This window comes from Phyllostomus hastatus, unplaced genomic scaffold (assembly GCF_019186645.2).
Source record: "Phyllostomus hastatus isolate PE091 unplaced genomic scaffold, TTU_PhHast_1.1 phas_contig_80, whole genome shotgun sequence".
Lineage (NCBI taxonomy): Eukaryota > Metazoa > Chordata > Mammalia > Chiroptera > Phyllostomidae > Phyllostomus > Phyllostomus hastatus.
The window spans coordinates 55,160,166-55,178,702 of record NW_025333960.1 but is presented as its reverse complement, the minus strand read 5'-3'; the positions used below and the strand labels follow the sequence as shown (position 1 = coordinate 55,178,702).

Sequence of the window (18,537 nt, the reverse complement as noted above, 5' to 3'; positions counted from 1 at the left end):
TTATTGGGAATCACCAGAGAAACATTTTTAATAAACCCTTCAATTCCTTCCCATTAATGTGATTTAGATAACGAAGTCACAGAGGCTGAATTGATTTGTTTACATACACTCAGCCTTAGGAAAATTACGTTCCTGTTTGTGTGTGTGTTTACACCGTCAAAGCCAATCAAGCCCAACCAGACGGTGAGCTGCAGTGATGAATGAGCGCTCGCCAGCTGATGGCTGTAAATAGAGACCGTGCCGCTGGCGTCGGGGTTGATTAGGTCTGCCTCACTTGGGTGCTGTTAAAAGCTTTGGGCAACGGAGATGAAGCCAGAGAGTCAGATGCCGGCGGGCGGGCTGAGCGAACTTCTCCCGGGGTTGCCTCTGCTGTGGGGGACTCACCCCTGCACAGACCTTGGGGGTGGGGGGTGGGAGATCAAGCAAGCGAGCGCGGGCCTTCACGGGTGGAGAGGAAGGAAGAACAGAAACCGGGAGGGGTGGGGTGGTCGGGCGGCATCCATCCCAACTAAGGTAAAGAGGCTTCGGGTAAAATATGCTCATCTTCACCCAAGGAATGCCAAGCGGTCTGAGGATATGGTGGATATCGATCATTTCTGGTTCAGAACTTTCTGGAACAGGAAAAACTGAACGAAGGGGAAGCAAGAGGCGAAGATGGTCTCAGGCTCCAGTGGCTCCTCTAAAAGCGCCCCCACAGGGAAGTGATGGTGGCCAGCGGTGGGGGCCAGCGTTTTCACGTTCAAGGTGAAAGGAGGGGGTGGCACACGCAAGGCTGGGGCGAGCACTGACCACTGACCGCCCCTGGATGGAGTGACCATGCGCTGTGCGTCCTGCTGGCCCAGAACACAAGCCGCGGTGACCGGGCCAGCCATTGGGAGGGGAGAGTCCAGTCAAAAGACCGCCCCGGAGCTGGAAGGGCAGACAGAGTCCGTCCTGGGCCGCTGCGGCTGAACTCGGGAGGTCAAGTTCGTGCAGGCAGCTGTGACTGTGGAAGGACCCACAACGCGGACATTAAACCATTCCCAGTGTCTGTGCCTTTAAGGTTTTACAGCATTGGTCCGAACACCCAGAGACATTTTAGATGGGAGGGGAAACATTATCTACTGGTCCAAAATGTTCTGGGCATTTCTATTCCACTCCTGTCCGGGTCGTGGGAGGGGGGATCTGGCCAACCGTCGGTCAGAGCTAAGCTGGACAGTCCTGTCACTGTCCGTGCAGCTGAGCCATCTCCAGGAAAAAGGCAGCAAATAGTTTGGATCCCTCTATGTAGTTCCGCCTAACGAAAGGAGTAAAGAGAAACACGGTCATTTCCATTCCGATGGTGGAGGACAACCAGTCTACAACGGAAACGGGAAGATCTGAGGGTGTAGGTGTAATCTGAAGTACGGGGCACGCCCCAGGCTCTCCCGGGGGGGCCCTGGGGGTGGGCAGCGGGGTCTCGGCCCCATGGGGACCCCACCTGTTGATCTTCTCGTTCTGCGAGTGCTCGCCGTCGTCCACGGCGCCCAGCGGCAGCATCAGCACCCTCTTCTGGAGAGCGTCCTGGAATATCCGGGCAACTGGTATGGTCGACCCATCCCGGATCATGTCCGGCTCCGTGCCAAACACTGCAACCGGGAGAGAAAGGCGTCTGGACGGCGGAGGGACAAGACCGCACCGCGCCAGGTGCCGGGGAGCAGCTCCTCGCTGTCCTGCGGTCTGTGTTCTGAAGCAGGACACAGGAGAGGCCAGAGGAACACAGCAGCCGCCTTCTCTACCACTGCCTACTTCTAAAAAGTTTTTCTTAAATAAAATGTTTGTTTCGAACTAATTTCAGACTCACAGAAAAGTTGCAAAAAGAGAGGAGTTCCCATGTGCCCCTCACTCCACTTCCCCAATGTTGACATCTCACGTAACTGTTGGACAGTCACCATGACTAGGACATTACACTTGAAGAAACAAGGTCCTGGCTGGCGTAGCTCCGTGGATGGAGCGGGTGCTGCGAACCAAAGCGTCGCAGGTTCGATTCCCAGTCAGGGCACATGCCTGGGTTGCAGGCCACGGCCCCCAGCAACCGCACATTGATGTTTCTCTCTCCCTCCCTTCCCTCACTAAAAACAAATAAAATCTAAAAAGGTAAATAAAAATAGCATAATATTTTTTAAAAATACCTTGGATATATAATGAATGGAGCAATTAAACTGATTTTAATAAAAACGTATCTCTAAAAAAAAAAGTTGAAGACACAGTATCAACTGCACTCTGACCTTGTACGAGAGCCATGCCTCTTTCCCTTCCCAGAGTCCCACCCCACGGTTCGCCGTTCATTGCCCTCCCCCACCCCCGCCCTCTAGTCGGGGACGGTTTTCCAGTCCCTGTCCTTCATGACCTTTGACCCTCTTTGAGGGGTACCGATGGGCTGTTCTGTAAAATGTCCCTCCGGTTGGGTTTGCCTGTTTCCTCACAACTGGAAGAGGTCACGCACTTTTGGCAATACCCCCGATGACACACCTACTTTCCTGGCTGTCTCGTGAATTAAATGTTAGCCAAGTGGGCATGGGATGCTTTTGGGTTCTGTAACGAACATATACATAAACAGCTGCGGTCCACGACCTCCTGAGAGTCTCCATGTCCGCGCTCGGATTCCGGTGCGCCCCGTGGACAGTTTAATGGACGTCCTCGGGTCCGGATGGGGGCACATTCGATCCTCCCGGGCCAGAGGACAAGTCGCCGGCGATGTGGGGGAGGAAACCCAGACGAGGACGGGAAAGGGGACACGCCGCGTGGTCTTCGCCCAGAGCCGGGTGTGCGCGTGGACGAGGCCCAAGCACCTCGTGGTCCACAGCACAGACAGACGCGGCGCTGCTGTGCGCCCTGCGAGAGCGCGTCCAACCTCTCCCGCCGACCTGGGCGGTTCCACCACGTGCCTCTCCTGCGCGGGCAGCACGGGGGCCTCCTCGCCGCTGCTCCTCTTCCCTCCCGCCCCGCGCCCCACGGGTGAAACGCCGCCGCACCGCGGGGCCGCGCGAGTGCGGCCCAGAGCGTGGCTCCCAGTCTGGGGGCTCGTCCTCCAGTTTCTCGCGTGTGCCCCTCGGACGGAGAGGTCTGGGGCTCAGACCCCAGCCCTGCCGGCCCCGGGGCTGTGGCCTGTGGCCGCATCTCTAGCGCAGGAGCCCCTCCGTATCCGCGGTTCCACTTTCCGCGGTTCCACTCCCCGTGGCTTCAGTCGCCCGTGGTCAACCGCGGTCTGAAACCGCTGAGCGGGGAATTCCGGGAAGGAGCGGAGCCTGCACCCTTCAGCTCACTTCATGGAGTCACAGAGGCGTCCGTCACTCCCCACTCGCAACCAGGGTGACACGGCGTGCGATGTCGGACGGCGGGCAGACACGCTCACGAGAGGGCGTGTGCAGAGCCCCGCTCAGGCTGCCCTCGGCAAAGTGGCCAAGTCGCAGCGCGTGTGCTCCACTCCCCGCCCCCACCCCCGCCCTGGGGGGCCAGCCCTCCGTCCCCCGTGGACGGGCGACTCGGGATCCCCCACGTCCCACCTGTTTCGATGGCTCGTCTGGCCGCGAGGTACTGACTGTCCTTCACGTCTGCGATCCAGGGGCGCAGCCCCAGCACCATGGAGACGGCCAGCTGGTTGGGACTATTTCTCTCCGAGAAGACGCGCTGGAGATGCCGCTTCACCTGGAAGGCAGCGTTTTCCGCCCTCAGGGGACACTTCGAGTCACGCCCCCCGCTGACGACCGTGGTGTCCCACCGGGGAGCACACCCCGGCAGGTCCGAGGGTTGGGCCGCGGTTCTGCCAGAGGCAGGCCCAGGGTGGGTGGGGCTGGGGTGGAGCTCCGCCCCGTGGGATGGGCACGCGCTGTCACTCCCCCCCCCATCGCCGGCCCCACCCCCACCACCACCCACGGTGTCCCACTGTCAACGCCGCTGGTTGGGGATTTGGGCGACCGCGCAACTTGAACGACCTCGGGGATCACGGGACTCGCGCAGCCAGCCTGCACGTTGGGGGCCGTGAACCCTGACACAAGCACAGCTTCTCACTGAGAACACCCCTCTGCGCCCGCACCGGCCCTTTTGGATGGGGGGGGCAGTCCCACACTGAGCTGGGAAGGGGCCTGGTGGTCAGGGTCCCCCCCTTGGCCCCTGGCTCCGCCCCCGGCCACTGTGGAAACCACCCCCACCCCCGGAAGAACTCCAGACTCCGAGATGTTTCTTCCCTTCACTCCTTCCACAAGCGTCTATGGAACACCAGTCCTGTGGCAAGACCTGTTCCAGGCTTGGCTGCGGGGCGGGGGGGCCGGGGGGGATAGCTGTGAGCAGGGGGGCGAGGCCCCGCCCTTGGGGACTGCGTGGGGTGAGAAAGGGGGGACAGGACGTGGGGAAGGGGGAGGGTGTGTCAGGATGTAGTTGCGGCTTCAAAGACGGTCACAGGACAGCGGGGCCGAGAGGGTTGGGACGGGGTGTCTCTTCAGTTCATTCATCCAGAGTTTCCTCCGTGTGGACCTTGGGGCACCCTGACGACTGGCACGGGGGGCGGGGGGTTTGGACGTGTAGCTCCTCCGGACAACACTCGCACTGGTGGCTCCTGGCCGGGCCCACTTCGGACGGACGTGTGGACAAACGGACAGGCGGCACCTGGCACCGCCTGGCTCGCTCCAGCACAGACTGGCAGCGTCTCCATCTGTGTCTGTGCGAGACCAGGTGTGGCTACGCTTTCACTTTTTAAAATTTCCACCACCCCTCCTCCACGTGGTTATCCAACCACTGTAACCGCATATCACCGAGGAGAGATTTTGACAGAACAAAAACTACGCCGGGCTTTTGACATTTGGCCCAGTCCCTTTTGTCCTGGAAAGAATGGCCCTTCGATGGCAGCAGGGAGCTGCTCACTCCGCCGTGGGCGGCGGCCCTCAGAAAGGTGCTGCTGGGCCACTAGGCAGCCCGCTTACCTGTCCCTCCACCACCGGCGTCTCCATGTGGGGCACCAGCCGGATGGAGAACTTGCCTGTGACTCGGCCAGGGACGACGGTCTTCGTCCCGGGCTCAGCAAACGCACCCTCGATCCCGTGGATGGAGAGAGATGGGTACCTCCACAGGTGCATTAGAATCTCCTCCTGAGTCAAAATGAAGTTATTTGATTATATACAGAAACGGTCGATCGAAAGTACTCAATCGCAATGTTTACATCACCGATGTCTGTGCGTCTGCAACACCGTTCCCAACCAGTTAATTATCACCCTGCGTGGCACGGTCTGGACTAATCACAAAAGGGACCTTTTCCCTCGGGACGTGAGGTCCTGGGTGCTGTCACCTGCCCAGGTCACGGCCATGGACAAGGGCCCTTGTCACCCCAGCTGTGCAGTTTCCATTTAACAGCTGGCAGGGGCCCTTCCAGAAGCTGGAGTTCAGTGACAGAGTTCCGCGCTGTGCCACCCGCGGGTCGGACTCAGAAGGCGTGTGAACATGCCGCAGACGCCCGAGCCGGTTCCCCCCAGCTGGGGCCGCGCAGAGCCCGTCTGGGGAAGCAGGAGACGCCACCTCTGGGTCCAGCACACACCGCCCACCCCACCCCACCCCCACACTTCCCCAGGAGCGGCCTCAGTGGACACAAAGAGGGACGCGGCAACATCAAAGGGAAGAGGAGAAAGTCTGGATTTCTTTTAACCACACTTGCGGCTCTGGGGTCGCTAACTGCACTGGGGCCGCAATGCGATGCTGCCGTTCACAGAGTGGCCCGGAGGCTCGTGGTTTTGTCTGGGAAAAGAGACAGTGTGGTGGGGTGGGGGGGCGGCAGGGTCTGGGGGGGGTCTGGGAGCTGGAACCACTGCAGACGAGCCTCGTTCTTTAACCAGACGGGAGCCCGGCTGACGTGGGGCGGAGCCTGACAAGCTGAGGAGGGCGGGCAGGGCTTTGAGCTCAGGGGCCGCCCTGTGGTCAGGGGGCTCGAGGGGCCCGTGGGTCTAGACCCCGGGGGCGAGGCCCTGAGGTGGGAACCGGCCTCCCGTGGGCTCCCAGCAGCCTCGGCGGCTCTGCGCTGTGGGGTCTGCTGCTCACAGAAATCCGGGCGCTGGGGGCAGCGACTTCCATGTCGCCCCTTTCTCGCACCACCACCCCGCGCCCTACCTTGGTGTCATACAGGAACCTCTCAACCTGGGCGCTGCGCCGGAACTCGGCCAGGTCCAGGTCGGTGGCTGCGTACAGCTCTCTCTCCTCCTCCGTGACGGGAGCCACGGGGTCGTAGATGCCGGGGACCAGGATGCGGCCGGAGGCGTCCGTGAGGCTCCCTGCAGGGCACACGCGGGGAGGGAAGCCATGCTGGCGGACCCTGCGTTTCAGACCGGCTCTTTGATTTGCTTCAAAGTGAAGACAGTGAAACCCCGTGCTCTGCCTTCCATTGGGGATCCCACCCTGACGTTCCTAGCAGAATCCCGGGCCCTTGTGGGGTTCACTGGGGCCCCCTGCCCTAGGGGCACCATGCAGCAACCCTGCTGGGCACTGAGATGTGCCCAGGGAAGGGCACGAAGACGCCGTCCCCAGGGGAGAGGAGGTCAGCTCCGGTGCCATGCAGAACTGTGTATGCGTAAAGTTGCATGCTATCTGTGGTCTTCTGGAAGCAGTGTAAACACTTCAAAGGAAAACAGCTTCTCGTATTGTCTTAAATTGTCAAACAGGCTGTAAACTTTGTAGAAAGCTGCCCTCTGTGCCAGGTGAAGAGACAGACACAGGTATTGTGGGGTCTGAGTTCATGTGGCCCAAGAACCTCTGTCTTAAAAAGAAACCAAACTACAAAGATGCAAGTGTGATGTCCCTGCTGCAACCGCAGGAGGGGCTCCTGCCAGCGAGGCCCCCGGACACGAAGCCTCCGTCCATTCCCAGGGACCCACCCCCCCCAGCCGCCGGGCAGTCCTGCCTCCCGGACAAACACACACACACACATATACACGCACACACACACACGCGCATGCACACTCATGCACAGCCAGCACTCTGCAGCAGCTCAGAGGCAAGGGCAGCTCCCCAGAGCCTCTGCGCCAGCTGGGGCCACGGCACCATGTGGAAAGGAAGCCCCGTGGTGCCGGCCCATTTGGTGCCATCTCTGAGTGCCTCTCCAGAACCCTCTCGGGGCCGTGTCATTGTCTGCGTGCGGCCGGGTGTGCCACCGTGGGGGCAGGGGCGGAAGGGGCAAGTCAGGGAGCGCTTCAGCCCACGAAAGAAGCGACGTGGCCTTCAGACGCCCAGGCAACGTTTAGCCAAGGGGCAGGGCTGAGGACACGCCTTCTCTCCCACCCACCCCCACCCCGGGCGGGCTGGACACCGAGGGGGGAGAGATGCGCGGCGGCGGACAGGACTCTGTGTCCGTGGCCCCAGACGTTTGGGACGTGAAAGGGGGCAGCACGTTACCCAGGAGAGCCGCCAGGTCGGCCATCGGCTCGTTGAGGATGCCGCCGAAGGTTCCCGAGTGAAAATCCTGATCTCTGCACCTCACCTGGAAGACGGGTGAACGGGAACACGGGTGCTCAGCGCCGGCGTTGCCGCGGTGACCGCTGACAGCTTTCGCCCGGTGGGAACCGCACCCCCCCCCCGCCCCCACCCCGGCAGCATCTCTCAGGACTCAGCCCGAGGTCCCCGCCCCCGCTGTGCGGCCGCACGGCTTGGAGCAGCCAGGCCTCCAGTCCCCAGTCCCCGTGCGTCCCGAGTCCCCGGAATCCCCAGTCGCCGCCTCCTCCACACGAGCACGGCCCCATCCCAGGTCACTCCTGGTTTCACCCCCGCCTGCTGCTCCCCCTCCTTCCGGAAAAAAAATTCTCCCTCCAGAACGCTCCTCCTCTGCATGCTTTGCTTGCTGGCAGGACAAGTCTGTGACGGTGCCCTCGAAAAGCTGCTTCTCCGTCTCCCGGCCCACAGCTCGTTGGTTCGGACGCGCCCTCCCTCTGCGCTCGGAGCTCCGAGAGCTGCTCCCCGGGTTCCCTGCTCAGCCCAAGCTCCCCCCGCCCCCCCGCCCCCGCCACGCACCCCTGAGGGCCCGGCCTTCCTGGTGTGCCCCGCCCCCTCCCGAATCCACACCTCGAGGTCAACTCAACATCCTCTCTGGTGCTGGCTTCCTACCAGCCTGCTCCTTTCCCAAACACGGAGGGCCCCCCCCGCCCCCCATCCTGCTCATCTGTCACCTCATGGTGACCTCGGACCCCTCCCAGGCACCCCATCCAATCTGCTGCCCGGGTCCCACAAGGCCGGTCATCGCCTCCCGTCTTTCTGGCCCCGCTGGTCTTTCCCGGCCCCACCCATGTTCAAGTGCGGCCGGGTGAGCAGGCCCCTGGTCATCCACCCCAGACCCCAGGCAGCCCCGTGGAGCCGAGACCGTTCCCCTCACTAATGCCACGCCGCTGGGAGCAGCCCCTCAGCCCCAGGGCTGCAGCCCCTGCCTCAGGCGTCACCGCTGCGGCCCTAAACCCGGCCTGAGACTCACGCACAAGCCGGCGGAATCCCGTCTGCAGAAGCACGTGTGAGGCGAACCACTCCCAGCGTGGGAGCTGCACGCACACCCCCGCTCCCAAAACCTCCTCGGGACCCCAGGCCGCGCACCCGGGGGAACTTCCCGCTCTCCCCGAGCCCTGCGTCCCTGCCCCTGCGGGCGTCCAGGTGGGTTCCCGCCTGCGCCCCACCACCCGGGCCTGCGGCGGATACCTCCACCGTGAAGTAGCTGTTCCCTCGCGTCCCGTAAACGAGCGCCGGCCTCTGGCTGAGCCACAGGTTGTCGGAAATCACGATGCAGTCCACGCAGGCGAAGAACCCGTCCTTCTCTCTCCGGACAAGTTCCTCCAGGCCCACAGACCCGGCTTCTTCCATCCCTTCAAGGACGAACTTGACGTTCACGGGGAGGTCCTGGGTTGACAAAGTAACAAGGGAACAAACTGTTTGTTCCGACAAAGCACGGCACAGCTCGCCCCGCGCACCTTGCGAGACCCGGGACTACCATGTGTCTGACGTAAATACAGTCGGTTTTTATACGCATTCAGTGTGAGGGTCATTCACATTCCCAACCCCTCTGCGCGTGGCAAAGGCGTTTCAATGCAGATCGAGAAGGAGAATTCAAGGTAATGCACGATGTATTCACTCCAGACAGTGAATGTCGACACAGGATTTGGGGAAGGAGTTCCTGAAAAAAGCAACATCCACGCCACAGAACAGACACCCTTTCCCCCTTCTCCCCAAAAGGAATTTCCCGAGAAAGGTTACTCAATTACTAATCTCTCTTCTGTCCTCATAATTCAGAGCATGATAAATGAGAACTCTTTCCTTTGAAAGACTGTCTAATGTTTAAGCCTCGGGATTTTTATTTCAAGTATCTGTTATTTTTCAACTACGAGCTCAGTCGGCCTTTTAACTTATTCAAAGGCTTTGATCGTGCGGCAAAAATGGGACTTTTCTCCGGTTAATATTAGGGCACGGAGTAGCGCCTTTAAAATGTCCACGGTGCGCCCCTTCCCCCATTTGGTTTTGATCTTATCGTATCTCTATAATTTATAACTTTGTATCTCTGCAAGGCACGTGAGAGGGGGGAGGCCAAGGCCCTCTTCCTGGAGCAGAAGATGCGGAGGAGACTTTAGCAGTGATGACATGCCGGCAAACGACAGCCCAGACATGCTAATTAGGGCTAATGAGCGGGATCCAAATGCCGAAGATTAACAGAGGCAGGCTGAGCGGGGGATTAAGTATCAGACAGTGTGACCTTGGGCGTGTGCGGGGACAATGGCTTGCTCCAGTGTGTCTCCATTTCTACGTGTCTTAGGAAGTCCAGCTACAGTTCGGAAATCTTCATAGTTGGAAGTTCTCCATTCACATTTATTTAACTAGCCAACAATGGCCGAGAAGTAGTTGGAAAGCCTAAGAATTTTTCTGGCAAAAATGCGATTCATAAAATACAAGCCAGCGGCTGCTGAGTGCTGGAAGAGGAAGAGAGACCAGCAGGCAGGCCACCACTGCCACTGTCACGGTCAGCACCCTCCCCTGCAGACAGCACCGGGTACCTACTTCCCCCAGGGCCCGGAAGGCGCTCACAGCGTGAATCCACGCCAAGACAGGGCCTTTGTTGTCTGTCGCTCCTCGTCCGTACAGCTTCCCTGGAAAACAGGGGGAGCGTTTTCAGAGCCGCGGGGAGACCTCTGCCCAGTCGGGTGACTTCAAATCAAAGGTCGTCCTACAGGTCAGCACTCTGACACCCCCTCTCCCCCCGGGTGCGGCTCTGGCTCTGGAGTCCTGCAGCACGGTCTCTCCAGCACGAACGGCTCGGCCGCCAGCCGGTCAGAAACCGCACGAGCCGTTTGGCCTGAAGAGCGAGTAGCTGCTTTCTCCAAGTTCATGGGACACGATCAGAGGGTCTGTCACCGAGTGTCACGGGACCGAGCCCTTCACTCGGGACACCACAGCTCGCAAGAGGACGAAAAAGGGCGCCTGTATCGCCCCCACGAACCTGTCTCCTGCTTTTCCTAAAAAAGCAGCACGTTTGGTGTTTTCAGAAAGAAAACGTGTGACCAAGATGCCTGTGCTCTTCACGGCCCGGGCTCCGGCCCGGGGTGCTGCTTCACCCAGGGGCCCGCGGGGCTGGGGTTCTGTCACAGAGGCGAGAAAACCGGCCTCGGCGGGCAAGCGTGGACAAGATGGAGACCCTGAGAATGGCCTCTTTTTTGGGGGGAGGGTGTTAGGGAAGGGAGGGAGAAAGAGAGGGAGAGAAACACCCATTGGTTGCCTCTCACATGCACCCCGATCCGACCACGGACTGAACCCCCAGCCCAGGCACGTGGAACCGAATGGGCGACCTTTCGGTTTGCAGGTCGCTGCCCCGCCAACCGGGCCACAGCGGTCAGGGTGCATCTTGTTCATTCCTGACGACAGGTCAAGACCGGAGGCGGGGGCAGGAGGCACCTCCGGAGCCCGTGGGCCCCACGACCGACCGACCCCACATGCACAGGAGCACCCGGCCCCGGGCAGCGGCCGCTACTGACCGTCCACCTCCGTCAGCGCGAACGGGGCGGTGAGCCAGCCGTCGGCCTGCGCTGCGGGCTGCACGTCCAGGTGGCCGTAGAAGCACACGGTGGGCTTCCGCGGCTCGTCCCCCAGCTCGGCCAGGATGACAGGCGGCATCGGCAGAGTCTGACCGTCGGGCAGCTGTGGAGGGAAAACAGGTCCCTTTTTTTTCCCCCATAAATGCTGCTTTTAGTTCTTCCGGAAACCTCAAAGCCATGATCCCAGGAGGCCTGTTTCTACCCCGAGTCCCCGTAGGGCCCACCTAGCTTTCCGACCATGCTTTAGTGGGCTCCCGGGGGGGGCACCTGAGACCCCGACAGTTAAAACAGGACACACGGCCAGAAAGAAGCACCTGGGTAGACACAGGTGGGAGGAGCCCAAACGGGGCGGGCACAGCTGGGAACCACCGGGAGACTCCTCACCGCTGATCCAGGTGGCGCAGGGCGCCAGGGTTCAAGGTCGCCCCGTGTGGCCGAGTAGCAGCGACCCGATGAGGGGCTGGGTCGGTGGAGAGAGGCCCACTGGGGCTTCGGGGAAAAGCAGCTTGGGAGCCGTGTGAACTGCGTGTGGGGTGTGAACCGCATGGGCCTCTCTGGAATGAGTCGCCCTCGCTCACCCCCTCCCCGTGTGCTGGTCCCCCAAGTCCTGACGGGAGGGGAGGTCAGCACCAGGGCCTCCTGTGGGACCGGGAGGAGCTAGCTCTGCGTCTGATCGGGGACCAAGGCCACTAGGGGTGTTTCCTGCCTCTGCCAGCAGGGGGCAAAGCGGCCCGTGCGCAGGGAGGTGCCGGGAGCGAGGGGGCCGCCAGCACCTGCTGAGAGCCCACGTCCACGAGGTCCACGCGGGCGCCCAGGCGCCGGAGCGCCGCCGCGGCCAGGGCCGTCATTCTGACCAGCTCTCGTCTGAGGCGGGGCACAGGCTGGACCGAGTCACTCTCAACGGCCACCCACTCCTTGAGTGTCTGCGAGGCGAGGGGACAGGGCGCTGAGCAGACAGGCACAGGTCACCAGGACAAGCCATTTTGACCCCGGGTGTGGCGGAGCCCTGGGCCTAAAGCTGCCCTCCTGGGAGGCACCGCTCTGGGGTGGCGTCTGTGGGGGACGGGGGTTTCGGCTGCGTTTGGGGGTGGAGGGGACCTCAGCGAGAGCCCTGTACCGGCTGCCACTCAAAGGACATCCCCAGGTCAGGGGTGCTGGAAAGGACCCGGGCGCCCCTTTCAGGAGGGATGGCTGGGAAGGCTCTCGCCCCTAAACCTAATGAACAGTGCCTGTTTTAATCCAACGAGGAATCACAGGCAGGTGACGTGGAATTCAGTCATCAGGCAAAACCCCACGTCTCCCAGCGACCGGCCGTCCACCCCGACCCCGAAGGGATCACACGCCAGCACCCCGCGTGCCGACGCCCCGACCTGCACAAACTCGTCCTGGTGGCGGTCGATGTACCCGAAGAGCTTCTGGACCAGCCCGGCGGGCGGCGGGGGCGGCGAGGACATGGCTCCCTGGAGCAGCGGCGGCCGCAGAGCCAGGAGAGAGAGGGGCGGCCTGTGACGTGGAGCAAGCAACAGGGGCAGAGTCAGAGTGAACGGTGGGGGTGGACCCCGATCCTGCCAAGACTCGGAGAAAGCCGGAGGAAGGCGGTTCTCCAACAGCCACTCGGCCGAAATGACAAACGGCATCGGACCCGGACATCTCTCTGGTGCGCTCTTTCCCCAGACGCTCCGTTCTCGACCCCCAAGCACTGCAGTGGGACAGAAACAGACCTTCGTCACATTGTTCCCGTGACAGTCTGGCCTGCCGGTCACGTCCCTCTGCGTCCTGACCCAGCACACGTGGTGTGGGGGGCACTGTTTGTGAGGGGGAGGAGTTGATGCGTGGGTCACCGGCCAGCAGTCAGCACGGAACGCTGCGGATGGCTCGTGGAAACGCGAGAAAAAACATGCACAGAGACAGACCAGTTTCTGTGGAGAAGCAGGGACGGAACGGCCACCCCCTCTAGTGGGGAGTGCGCCGATTTACCGTACCATCCAAACCTGCTTTTATTGGGTTCGTTTTGCATAAGAATTCAGGTAAAGCTCATTACTCATTGCGAGGAAGTAAGGATAAAACGATAGGTAACAAGGAACTCTGAGGGTCTATTTTGAGTCAGGGTCAAAGAGCTGTAAGACTTTAAGGAACAAACTAACTTCCTCCTTGGACCCTTCTCATTCAACTGAGAGCATTCTAAACAAAGCAGTTTTCACAGGAATTTTCATGTTCTTTCTTAGGCCTGATCACCCGGGGAATCCACCCTTTCCAGCACAGGGCGACACCACCCTGTCATTGTTTTAGGATTAGGTAGAGCAAGGGAAGTAAGGCAGCCAAGAGATTAGGAGATTTTCTCGCAGACAATGAGGACTCTGGCTTTGTCAAAGCCAAAGGGCGAGAGTCCATCACCTCCTTTTGCTGTAGCCCCCCAAGTCCTTCTTTTGGGGGCCTCCCACGTGATCGTGCCTGTCTTAGGTCGTTCCCCCCTTGGGGAATCTTACCCATCATTGGCTAACCAACCAAGCACTGGGGGCCAGGCAGGGTAAGGTATGAAGGAGCAGAAGCAGCGCCCCTGCCCTGGAGATAAGCTTATCTCCTTGCTGGTTTACGGTTCCAAGGGCGTTCCCTTAGCTGTAGCCTAGGCAGGGGTTACAGCTTCTGATACCAGGCAGGGCGGTTCCCAACAAGAAGTGTGATCGGTTTACAAAAATCTCTATGTCTGATCCATCACTTTATTAGAAAATGCGTTTTGTAAGGACTGTGCCAACTCCTGTGCAGAGCTGGCATGGGGGCTCCTTTCTGTCCGCTCCTGAAGCTGGGGTACTCCACAGAGGACCACCATACCGCCGCGCCGTGATGAGCGACACAGGAGAACCGGAGATAATTCACAGCTGCTGGCCGCCCAGCCCACCCGGGAGCTGCCCGCTCTCTGCTTCTGCCCCTAACAGGTCCCTTCCTTCCTTCCCTCCCGACCGACGTGGGCCCTGTCCGGGTCGCTGCCCTTCCCTCGGTGGTGGCCCCAGGCCGCAGAGCGGAGAACCAGACGGCAGGACCTCCGAGCTCGGAACTGACTCATTTCCTTCACCCAAGCCGTCTCCTCCTGGTGGGCTTTTGCGCATTTTGAAAACGGACTTTATTTCTGAGAGCCCTGTCAGGTGCGGAGGGCTTCTCTCCTCGGCCTCCAGCTCCGGGCATTGGCAGAGCCAAGCAGGGGACGTGTGTCCAGACCACCCAGAGCCACTGCCAGTCACGAATACGGGACAAGTCAACCCGACTCGAATAGACGTTTCTCCACAGACAATGTGCCAGTGACTGTTTAAGCGTGCAGAAAGAGGCTCAACATTGCTGGCCGCCAGAGAGGCCCGAGTCAGACAGCAAGGAGATGCGGCCTCACACCTGCTCTCAGGTGACAGTCACATGTCAGAGGTGGACAAGCGTCTGAGACAGTGTGGAGACCCCGCAGCCCGGGGACACGGTTGCTGGGGGCGCCGAGTGGCGCAGCCTCCCTGGAAAACTGTCCGTCTGTCTGTCTGTCCGTCCATCCTCAGGTGATCAAACGTCTGCCCGGCAGCCCCACCCTTAGTCACGTCCTCGAGGGAGACGAAGATGGGCGCCCACGCAGAAGCTCGTGCGTGGTGTCCGCGGTAACCTCATGCACAATAGCCACGACCCGAGTGTCCGTCAGTGGGTGAGCGGGTCAGCAGGGCGTGGGGTGCGTGCTCGCACACCGGAACGCTGCTCGGCCACGGGAAGGAGGGAGGTGCCGGTGCACGCCGCAGCGTGGGGGAGCCCCGGATACCGTGCTCGGAGCGAGGCACCCGGCCCAGAAAACCACACGGTGCCGGGCCCCCGCCCCACCGACAGGAAGCGCCCAGGAAAACAGTCAGACCCTGAGACGCGGAGCAGACTGGTGGCGGCCTGGGCTGGTAGCTCTGGGGGGGATGGGGAGGGGCTGCTGGTGACGAGTAGGGGGTTCTCTCTGGGGTGACGGCAAGTTCTGAAGCAGGTTTTGGCAATGACGGTGTGATTCGGAGCATGCTAAAACCCACCAAACTGGACACTTTACATACGTGGATTGTAAGCTGTGTGAGTTACATTGCAATACAGCTGCAATGAAAATAACAACCGCAGATATAAACACTCGCTCTGCAGTATAAACATGTTGCCCAGCATGAGAAATGTCTTTAAGGGAAGCTGAGGAGTGGGAACATTCAAGGTCCACCTGAGGCAGGCTCATGCACAAGCAGATTAAGAGCTTGGGCCATAGATGGCGCCAGCGAGCCGCCCCGGAGCATCCTCTGCCTCCTCCCAGTGGGAGCGGGGCTGGGTCCAGCCAAGCTCCTGGGGGCAGAGCCAAGACCCGGGGGGCCGCACGTGAATCAGGGGGACAGGACTCCTGGGGACCGGCAGCGGCGGGAAAGGACGTGCTGGGCGCCGGGAAAGGCTCTCTGAAATGCGGTGGGCTGCTCTTTTGCAGCCGATCCATTCCGTTTCCATTGAAAAACTGGGTGGTGCTCCTCTCGGTAAAAAATGAAACGGGGCCTTTAAAGGAAAGGAAGAAGCTGGGGTGGTGAGGGCTGAGAAGGGTAGGGATCTCAGGAGGGGCCCCACCTTCCCAACAGGAAGGGGGAGCTCGGACTGGCCCCCGGAAGGGCTGTCCCTGGTGGCGGTGCTGCCCCCGGGTCTGCAGTGCCCCATGGAGCGCCCCGGGCCACGGGCTGTGGCTGTGGAGACGGGCTGTGACAGCCTGTGTAGGGTCCGCCCGGGGCCCTCTCTGTCTGTGTCCTTGGGTTCCAGTCACACTTGGCTTTGGACCTGAAGGGCCGGGGCTACTCCGGGCTTCCACCTGTGCTGGAGGGCAGGCAGGGGCCCGGGGCGGGGCCAGGGAGCGGAGCCAGAGGCTGGGTCTCAGAGTTTTCTTGGTGGGGCAGGTAGCGCAGGCGCAGCCGGAGACGCCCCCCCCTGCAGGACACTCTCTCGGAGGGAACCCCACATGCTCCCTGAGCCCCTACTAACTCCAGCTCCGGGTTCTTCGAGGTGGAGTCCTCAGGGCCCCCGCACTGGGCCCCACTTTAAATGCCCGCACTCTGCAGACTCTCTGCGGTGGTGCCCGCGTCCTCTGCGGGGGACCCACCCCACGCCATCCTCTCCCATCAGCTCCGCTCCTGTCCTCAGAGCCCCTCTTCCCACGGAGCCGGCGGCCCTGGGTTCCCTCTCCTCCCCTGGTCTCTGTGCGCTGAGCTGCCAGCAGCCTGGGCGACTTCAAAATTGCCACAGGCTGCGTTATCCAAGGACACTCGGGGCGCTTCCGTCTCCTGCCGGGAAGACAGCCGGCAGCCCCAGCGGAGGCTGGGAGGGAGGCGCGCGGTCCGCTGCCACCGAGCCAAGGACAGAGTCGAAGTGGAAGCAGCCTGGCCTCTCCCTGCACAGGGCCTGCACCTGGCCTGGTTCCTCCCCGAACACTCAGGGCCCACCAGCCGAACCCTGTCCCGTCAGAAACTCCGTGCCGGTCAGCGCGGACGCCAAGAACCCCACCTACCACGTCGCTGACGGTCCCCTGTGGTGGCTTTACGCAGGTGGCTCTGCCCGCGACTGAGCCGATGGCTTTGCAACAATACAGGAAAAAACGCCTTATTGGTCTCTCTCACCGCCACGGGATTAGAAATAAAAGCCAAACCTCCCCCTCCCCCCACAGGCCCTTCTGGACTCTGTTAATTCCCCACGGAGCTGGAGGCAGGCATTCTGCCCAGGTGGACTCTGGCAGCAAGCCCCGAGGAGCGAGTTGGTCAGGGCGTGGCTTTTGGAGAGCAGCCTGGACACCCTTGGGGTGGAGGAAGCCGTGTACAGAAACAGAATTCCGCCGAAAGCCCTAAGAGCTACAAGCGTCTCCATCACCCCCCAGTCTCGGGGATGATGGGCGAGCTCAGCTCAGGCTCAGTCCCGACCCCGAGGCGATGCCCGCCCCCACGTGCCGCTGGCGGGAAGGCCCAGGGAGGACACGGCAGTGCTTGGAAGCAGGGATCACCAGATAGAGGGGTACAGGAGCAGCCCGGTGCAGGTGGGGGAGCAGGGAGGGCTCAGAGTCAGGTTCCAGCGGGTGCTGACTGCTGGCACGGGCAAGCGGCCCAGGCTGGACGCAGCACAGGTTTGCCGGGCTGTCTTGAACAAGGGACCCCGGAGAGGACTTGGGTCAAGGCCTTGAGAAGCTCCTCCCTGCTAGTTACCCACGATGCCAGCTCCCTCCCTCCCTGGGGCAGGCCGGGATGTGAACCTTAGAGGCAGGCGGGGGAAGGACAAAGGTTCTTCCTGGGTCTTTGGCTTCTTAAAGATAACCAGCTTAAAATCGCATTGCACAAAAGGCCGATCTGGGCCGAGACTGCCTGCCCTCACGGCTCCCGGGACTCCTGAACCCTCAGGGCGGATGCAGATGTTCCCGTTTCCTGTTTTTTTCCCGGGTTTCCTTGGGACGGGTGCCACCGCATTGTGGTGTAACAGGCACGCATGTCGGCTGCCCCTCCCCCATCTGTTCCCCCACCCCTGCCCGGCGATAGGAACTTCTTCGGCCAGGCCTGCTCCCCCCTCTGGTGCCCTCAGCCTTGGCCCGGAGTCCCTGCTGGGCGCAGGCTGCCAAGGGCAGGAGAGTCTGCGACCTCTGGGTCGCCCCTCCCTGTCCCCATGCTACGTGCAGCTGGGGTTACAGGCCGAGGGGCAGAGGTCACGGCCATGAGATGGCACCGGGGGCGTCCACACCGGCCTGGCCGTGCAGACCTGGTGTCACTGAGACACGTCTGAACTGCCCTCGAGGGGAAGCCCTGGTTGGTCGGCCACCGCAGCCGGGCCCGTGTCCTCACTAACCAGCACGTGGCGGTTGCAGACCCCGCACGGGTCGGGCTCAAGCAGCGTTCCGACCCAGACACCCCGAAGCCACAAGAGCAGAGTGAACCTGACTTCCCCAGTGGTCGGGAGGGCCCCTCTGTGCCCGGCTCTCCTGGGCCAGGAGTGCACCCCACTGGGTTCTGCCTTTTTCCCCGTGAGGCCGGGCAGCTGCGTTGTGGGTGGCCGGCCCCCCTGCGCAGTGACGGGAAAACAACACAGCAGGCCTGGGATTCGGCCACCCCCGCAGCAGGCAAAGCCCCTCATCTCTGAGCAGGACTCCGGGTGAAGTGCAAGGACCCCCGGGGCACACAGCCCGGAGGACTGGGTCCCCTGAGGGCAGGGTGACCCGCAGCAGCAGGCTCTCCTCCCAGGACGAGCCTCCCCGGGGCCGGAAGGAGGTCGGGAGGTTGGGCGGAGATGCGGAGAGGGCAGAGCCTGAGGCTTCAGGGCGCTGTGCGGGCGACCCCCGGGGCGGGGCGGACCCAGGGAGTGGAGGTGGCGAGAGGCCGTGGGGCCGAAAGAACCACTTCCAGGGCCACCGTTCGGCTGGGCCATTGAAGGCAGAAGGCCCAGTAGCAGCAGCCCTATTCCCACCCGCGCTCTGACCTGCGAGTCAGGGTGGTAA

The 18,537-nt window shown here is 61.6% G+C and overlaps 1 protein-coding gene across 2 annotated transcripts; it reads right to left on the bottom strand.

The window, feature by feature from the left end:
• CNDP1 (carnosine dipeptidase 1) lies at positions 1–16,730 on the bottom strand. 2 transcript variants are annotated; one of them, XM_045850325.1, is made up of 12 exons: positions 16,576–16,730; positions 12,422–12,554; positions 11,825–11,974; positions 10,992–11,154; positions 10,021–10,109; positions 8,674–8,871; positions 7,390–7,474; positions 6,112–6,272; positions 4,938–5,102; positions 3,525–3,666; positions 1,460–1,607; positions 1–1,276 (listed from the first exon to the last, which is right to left on the bottom strand). In XM_045850325.1, the coding sequence occupies exons 2-12, from the start codon at positions 12,503–12,505 to the stop codon at positions 1,204–1,206; spliced, it is 1,458 nt and encodes a 485-aa protein (XP_045706281.1). In that variant the 5' UTR covers positions 12,506–12,554; positions 16,576–16,730; the 3' UTR covers positions 1–1,203. The 2 variants fall into 2 exon arrangements, with proteins under 2 accessions (XP_045706281.1, XP_045706282.1); XM_045850326.1 differs by lacking the exon at positions 11,825–11,974.
• Between the last annotated feature and the right edge of the window lie 1,807 nt (positions 16,731–18,537).

Bases quoted from the DNA above. Each gene is read 5' to 3' on its own strand.
- CNDP1 (XM_045850325.1), bottom strand. From the start codon at position 12,505: ATGTCCTCGCCGCCCCCGCCGCCCGCCGGGCTGGTCCAGAAGCTCTTC. The intron at 10,110-10,991 runs GTCAGTAGCGGC...CCTGTTTTCCAG, and splicing joins CGCGCTGACGGAGGTGGACG to GGAAGCTGTACGGACGAGGA. The intron at 6,273-7,389 runs GTAACGTGCTGC...TGTGCCCTGCAG, and splicing joins CGACCTGGCGGCTCTCCTGG to GGAGCCTCACGGACGCCTCC.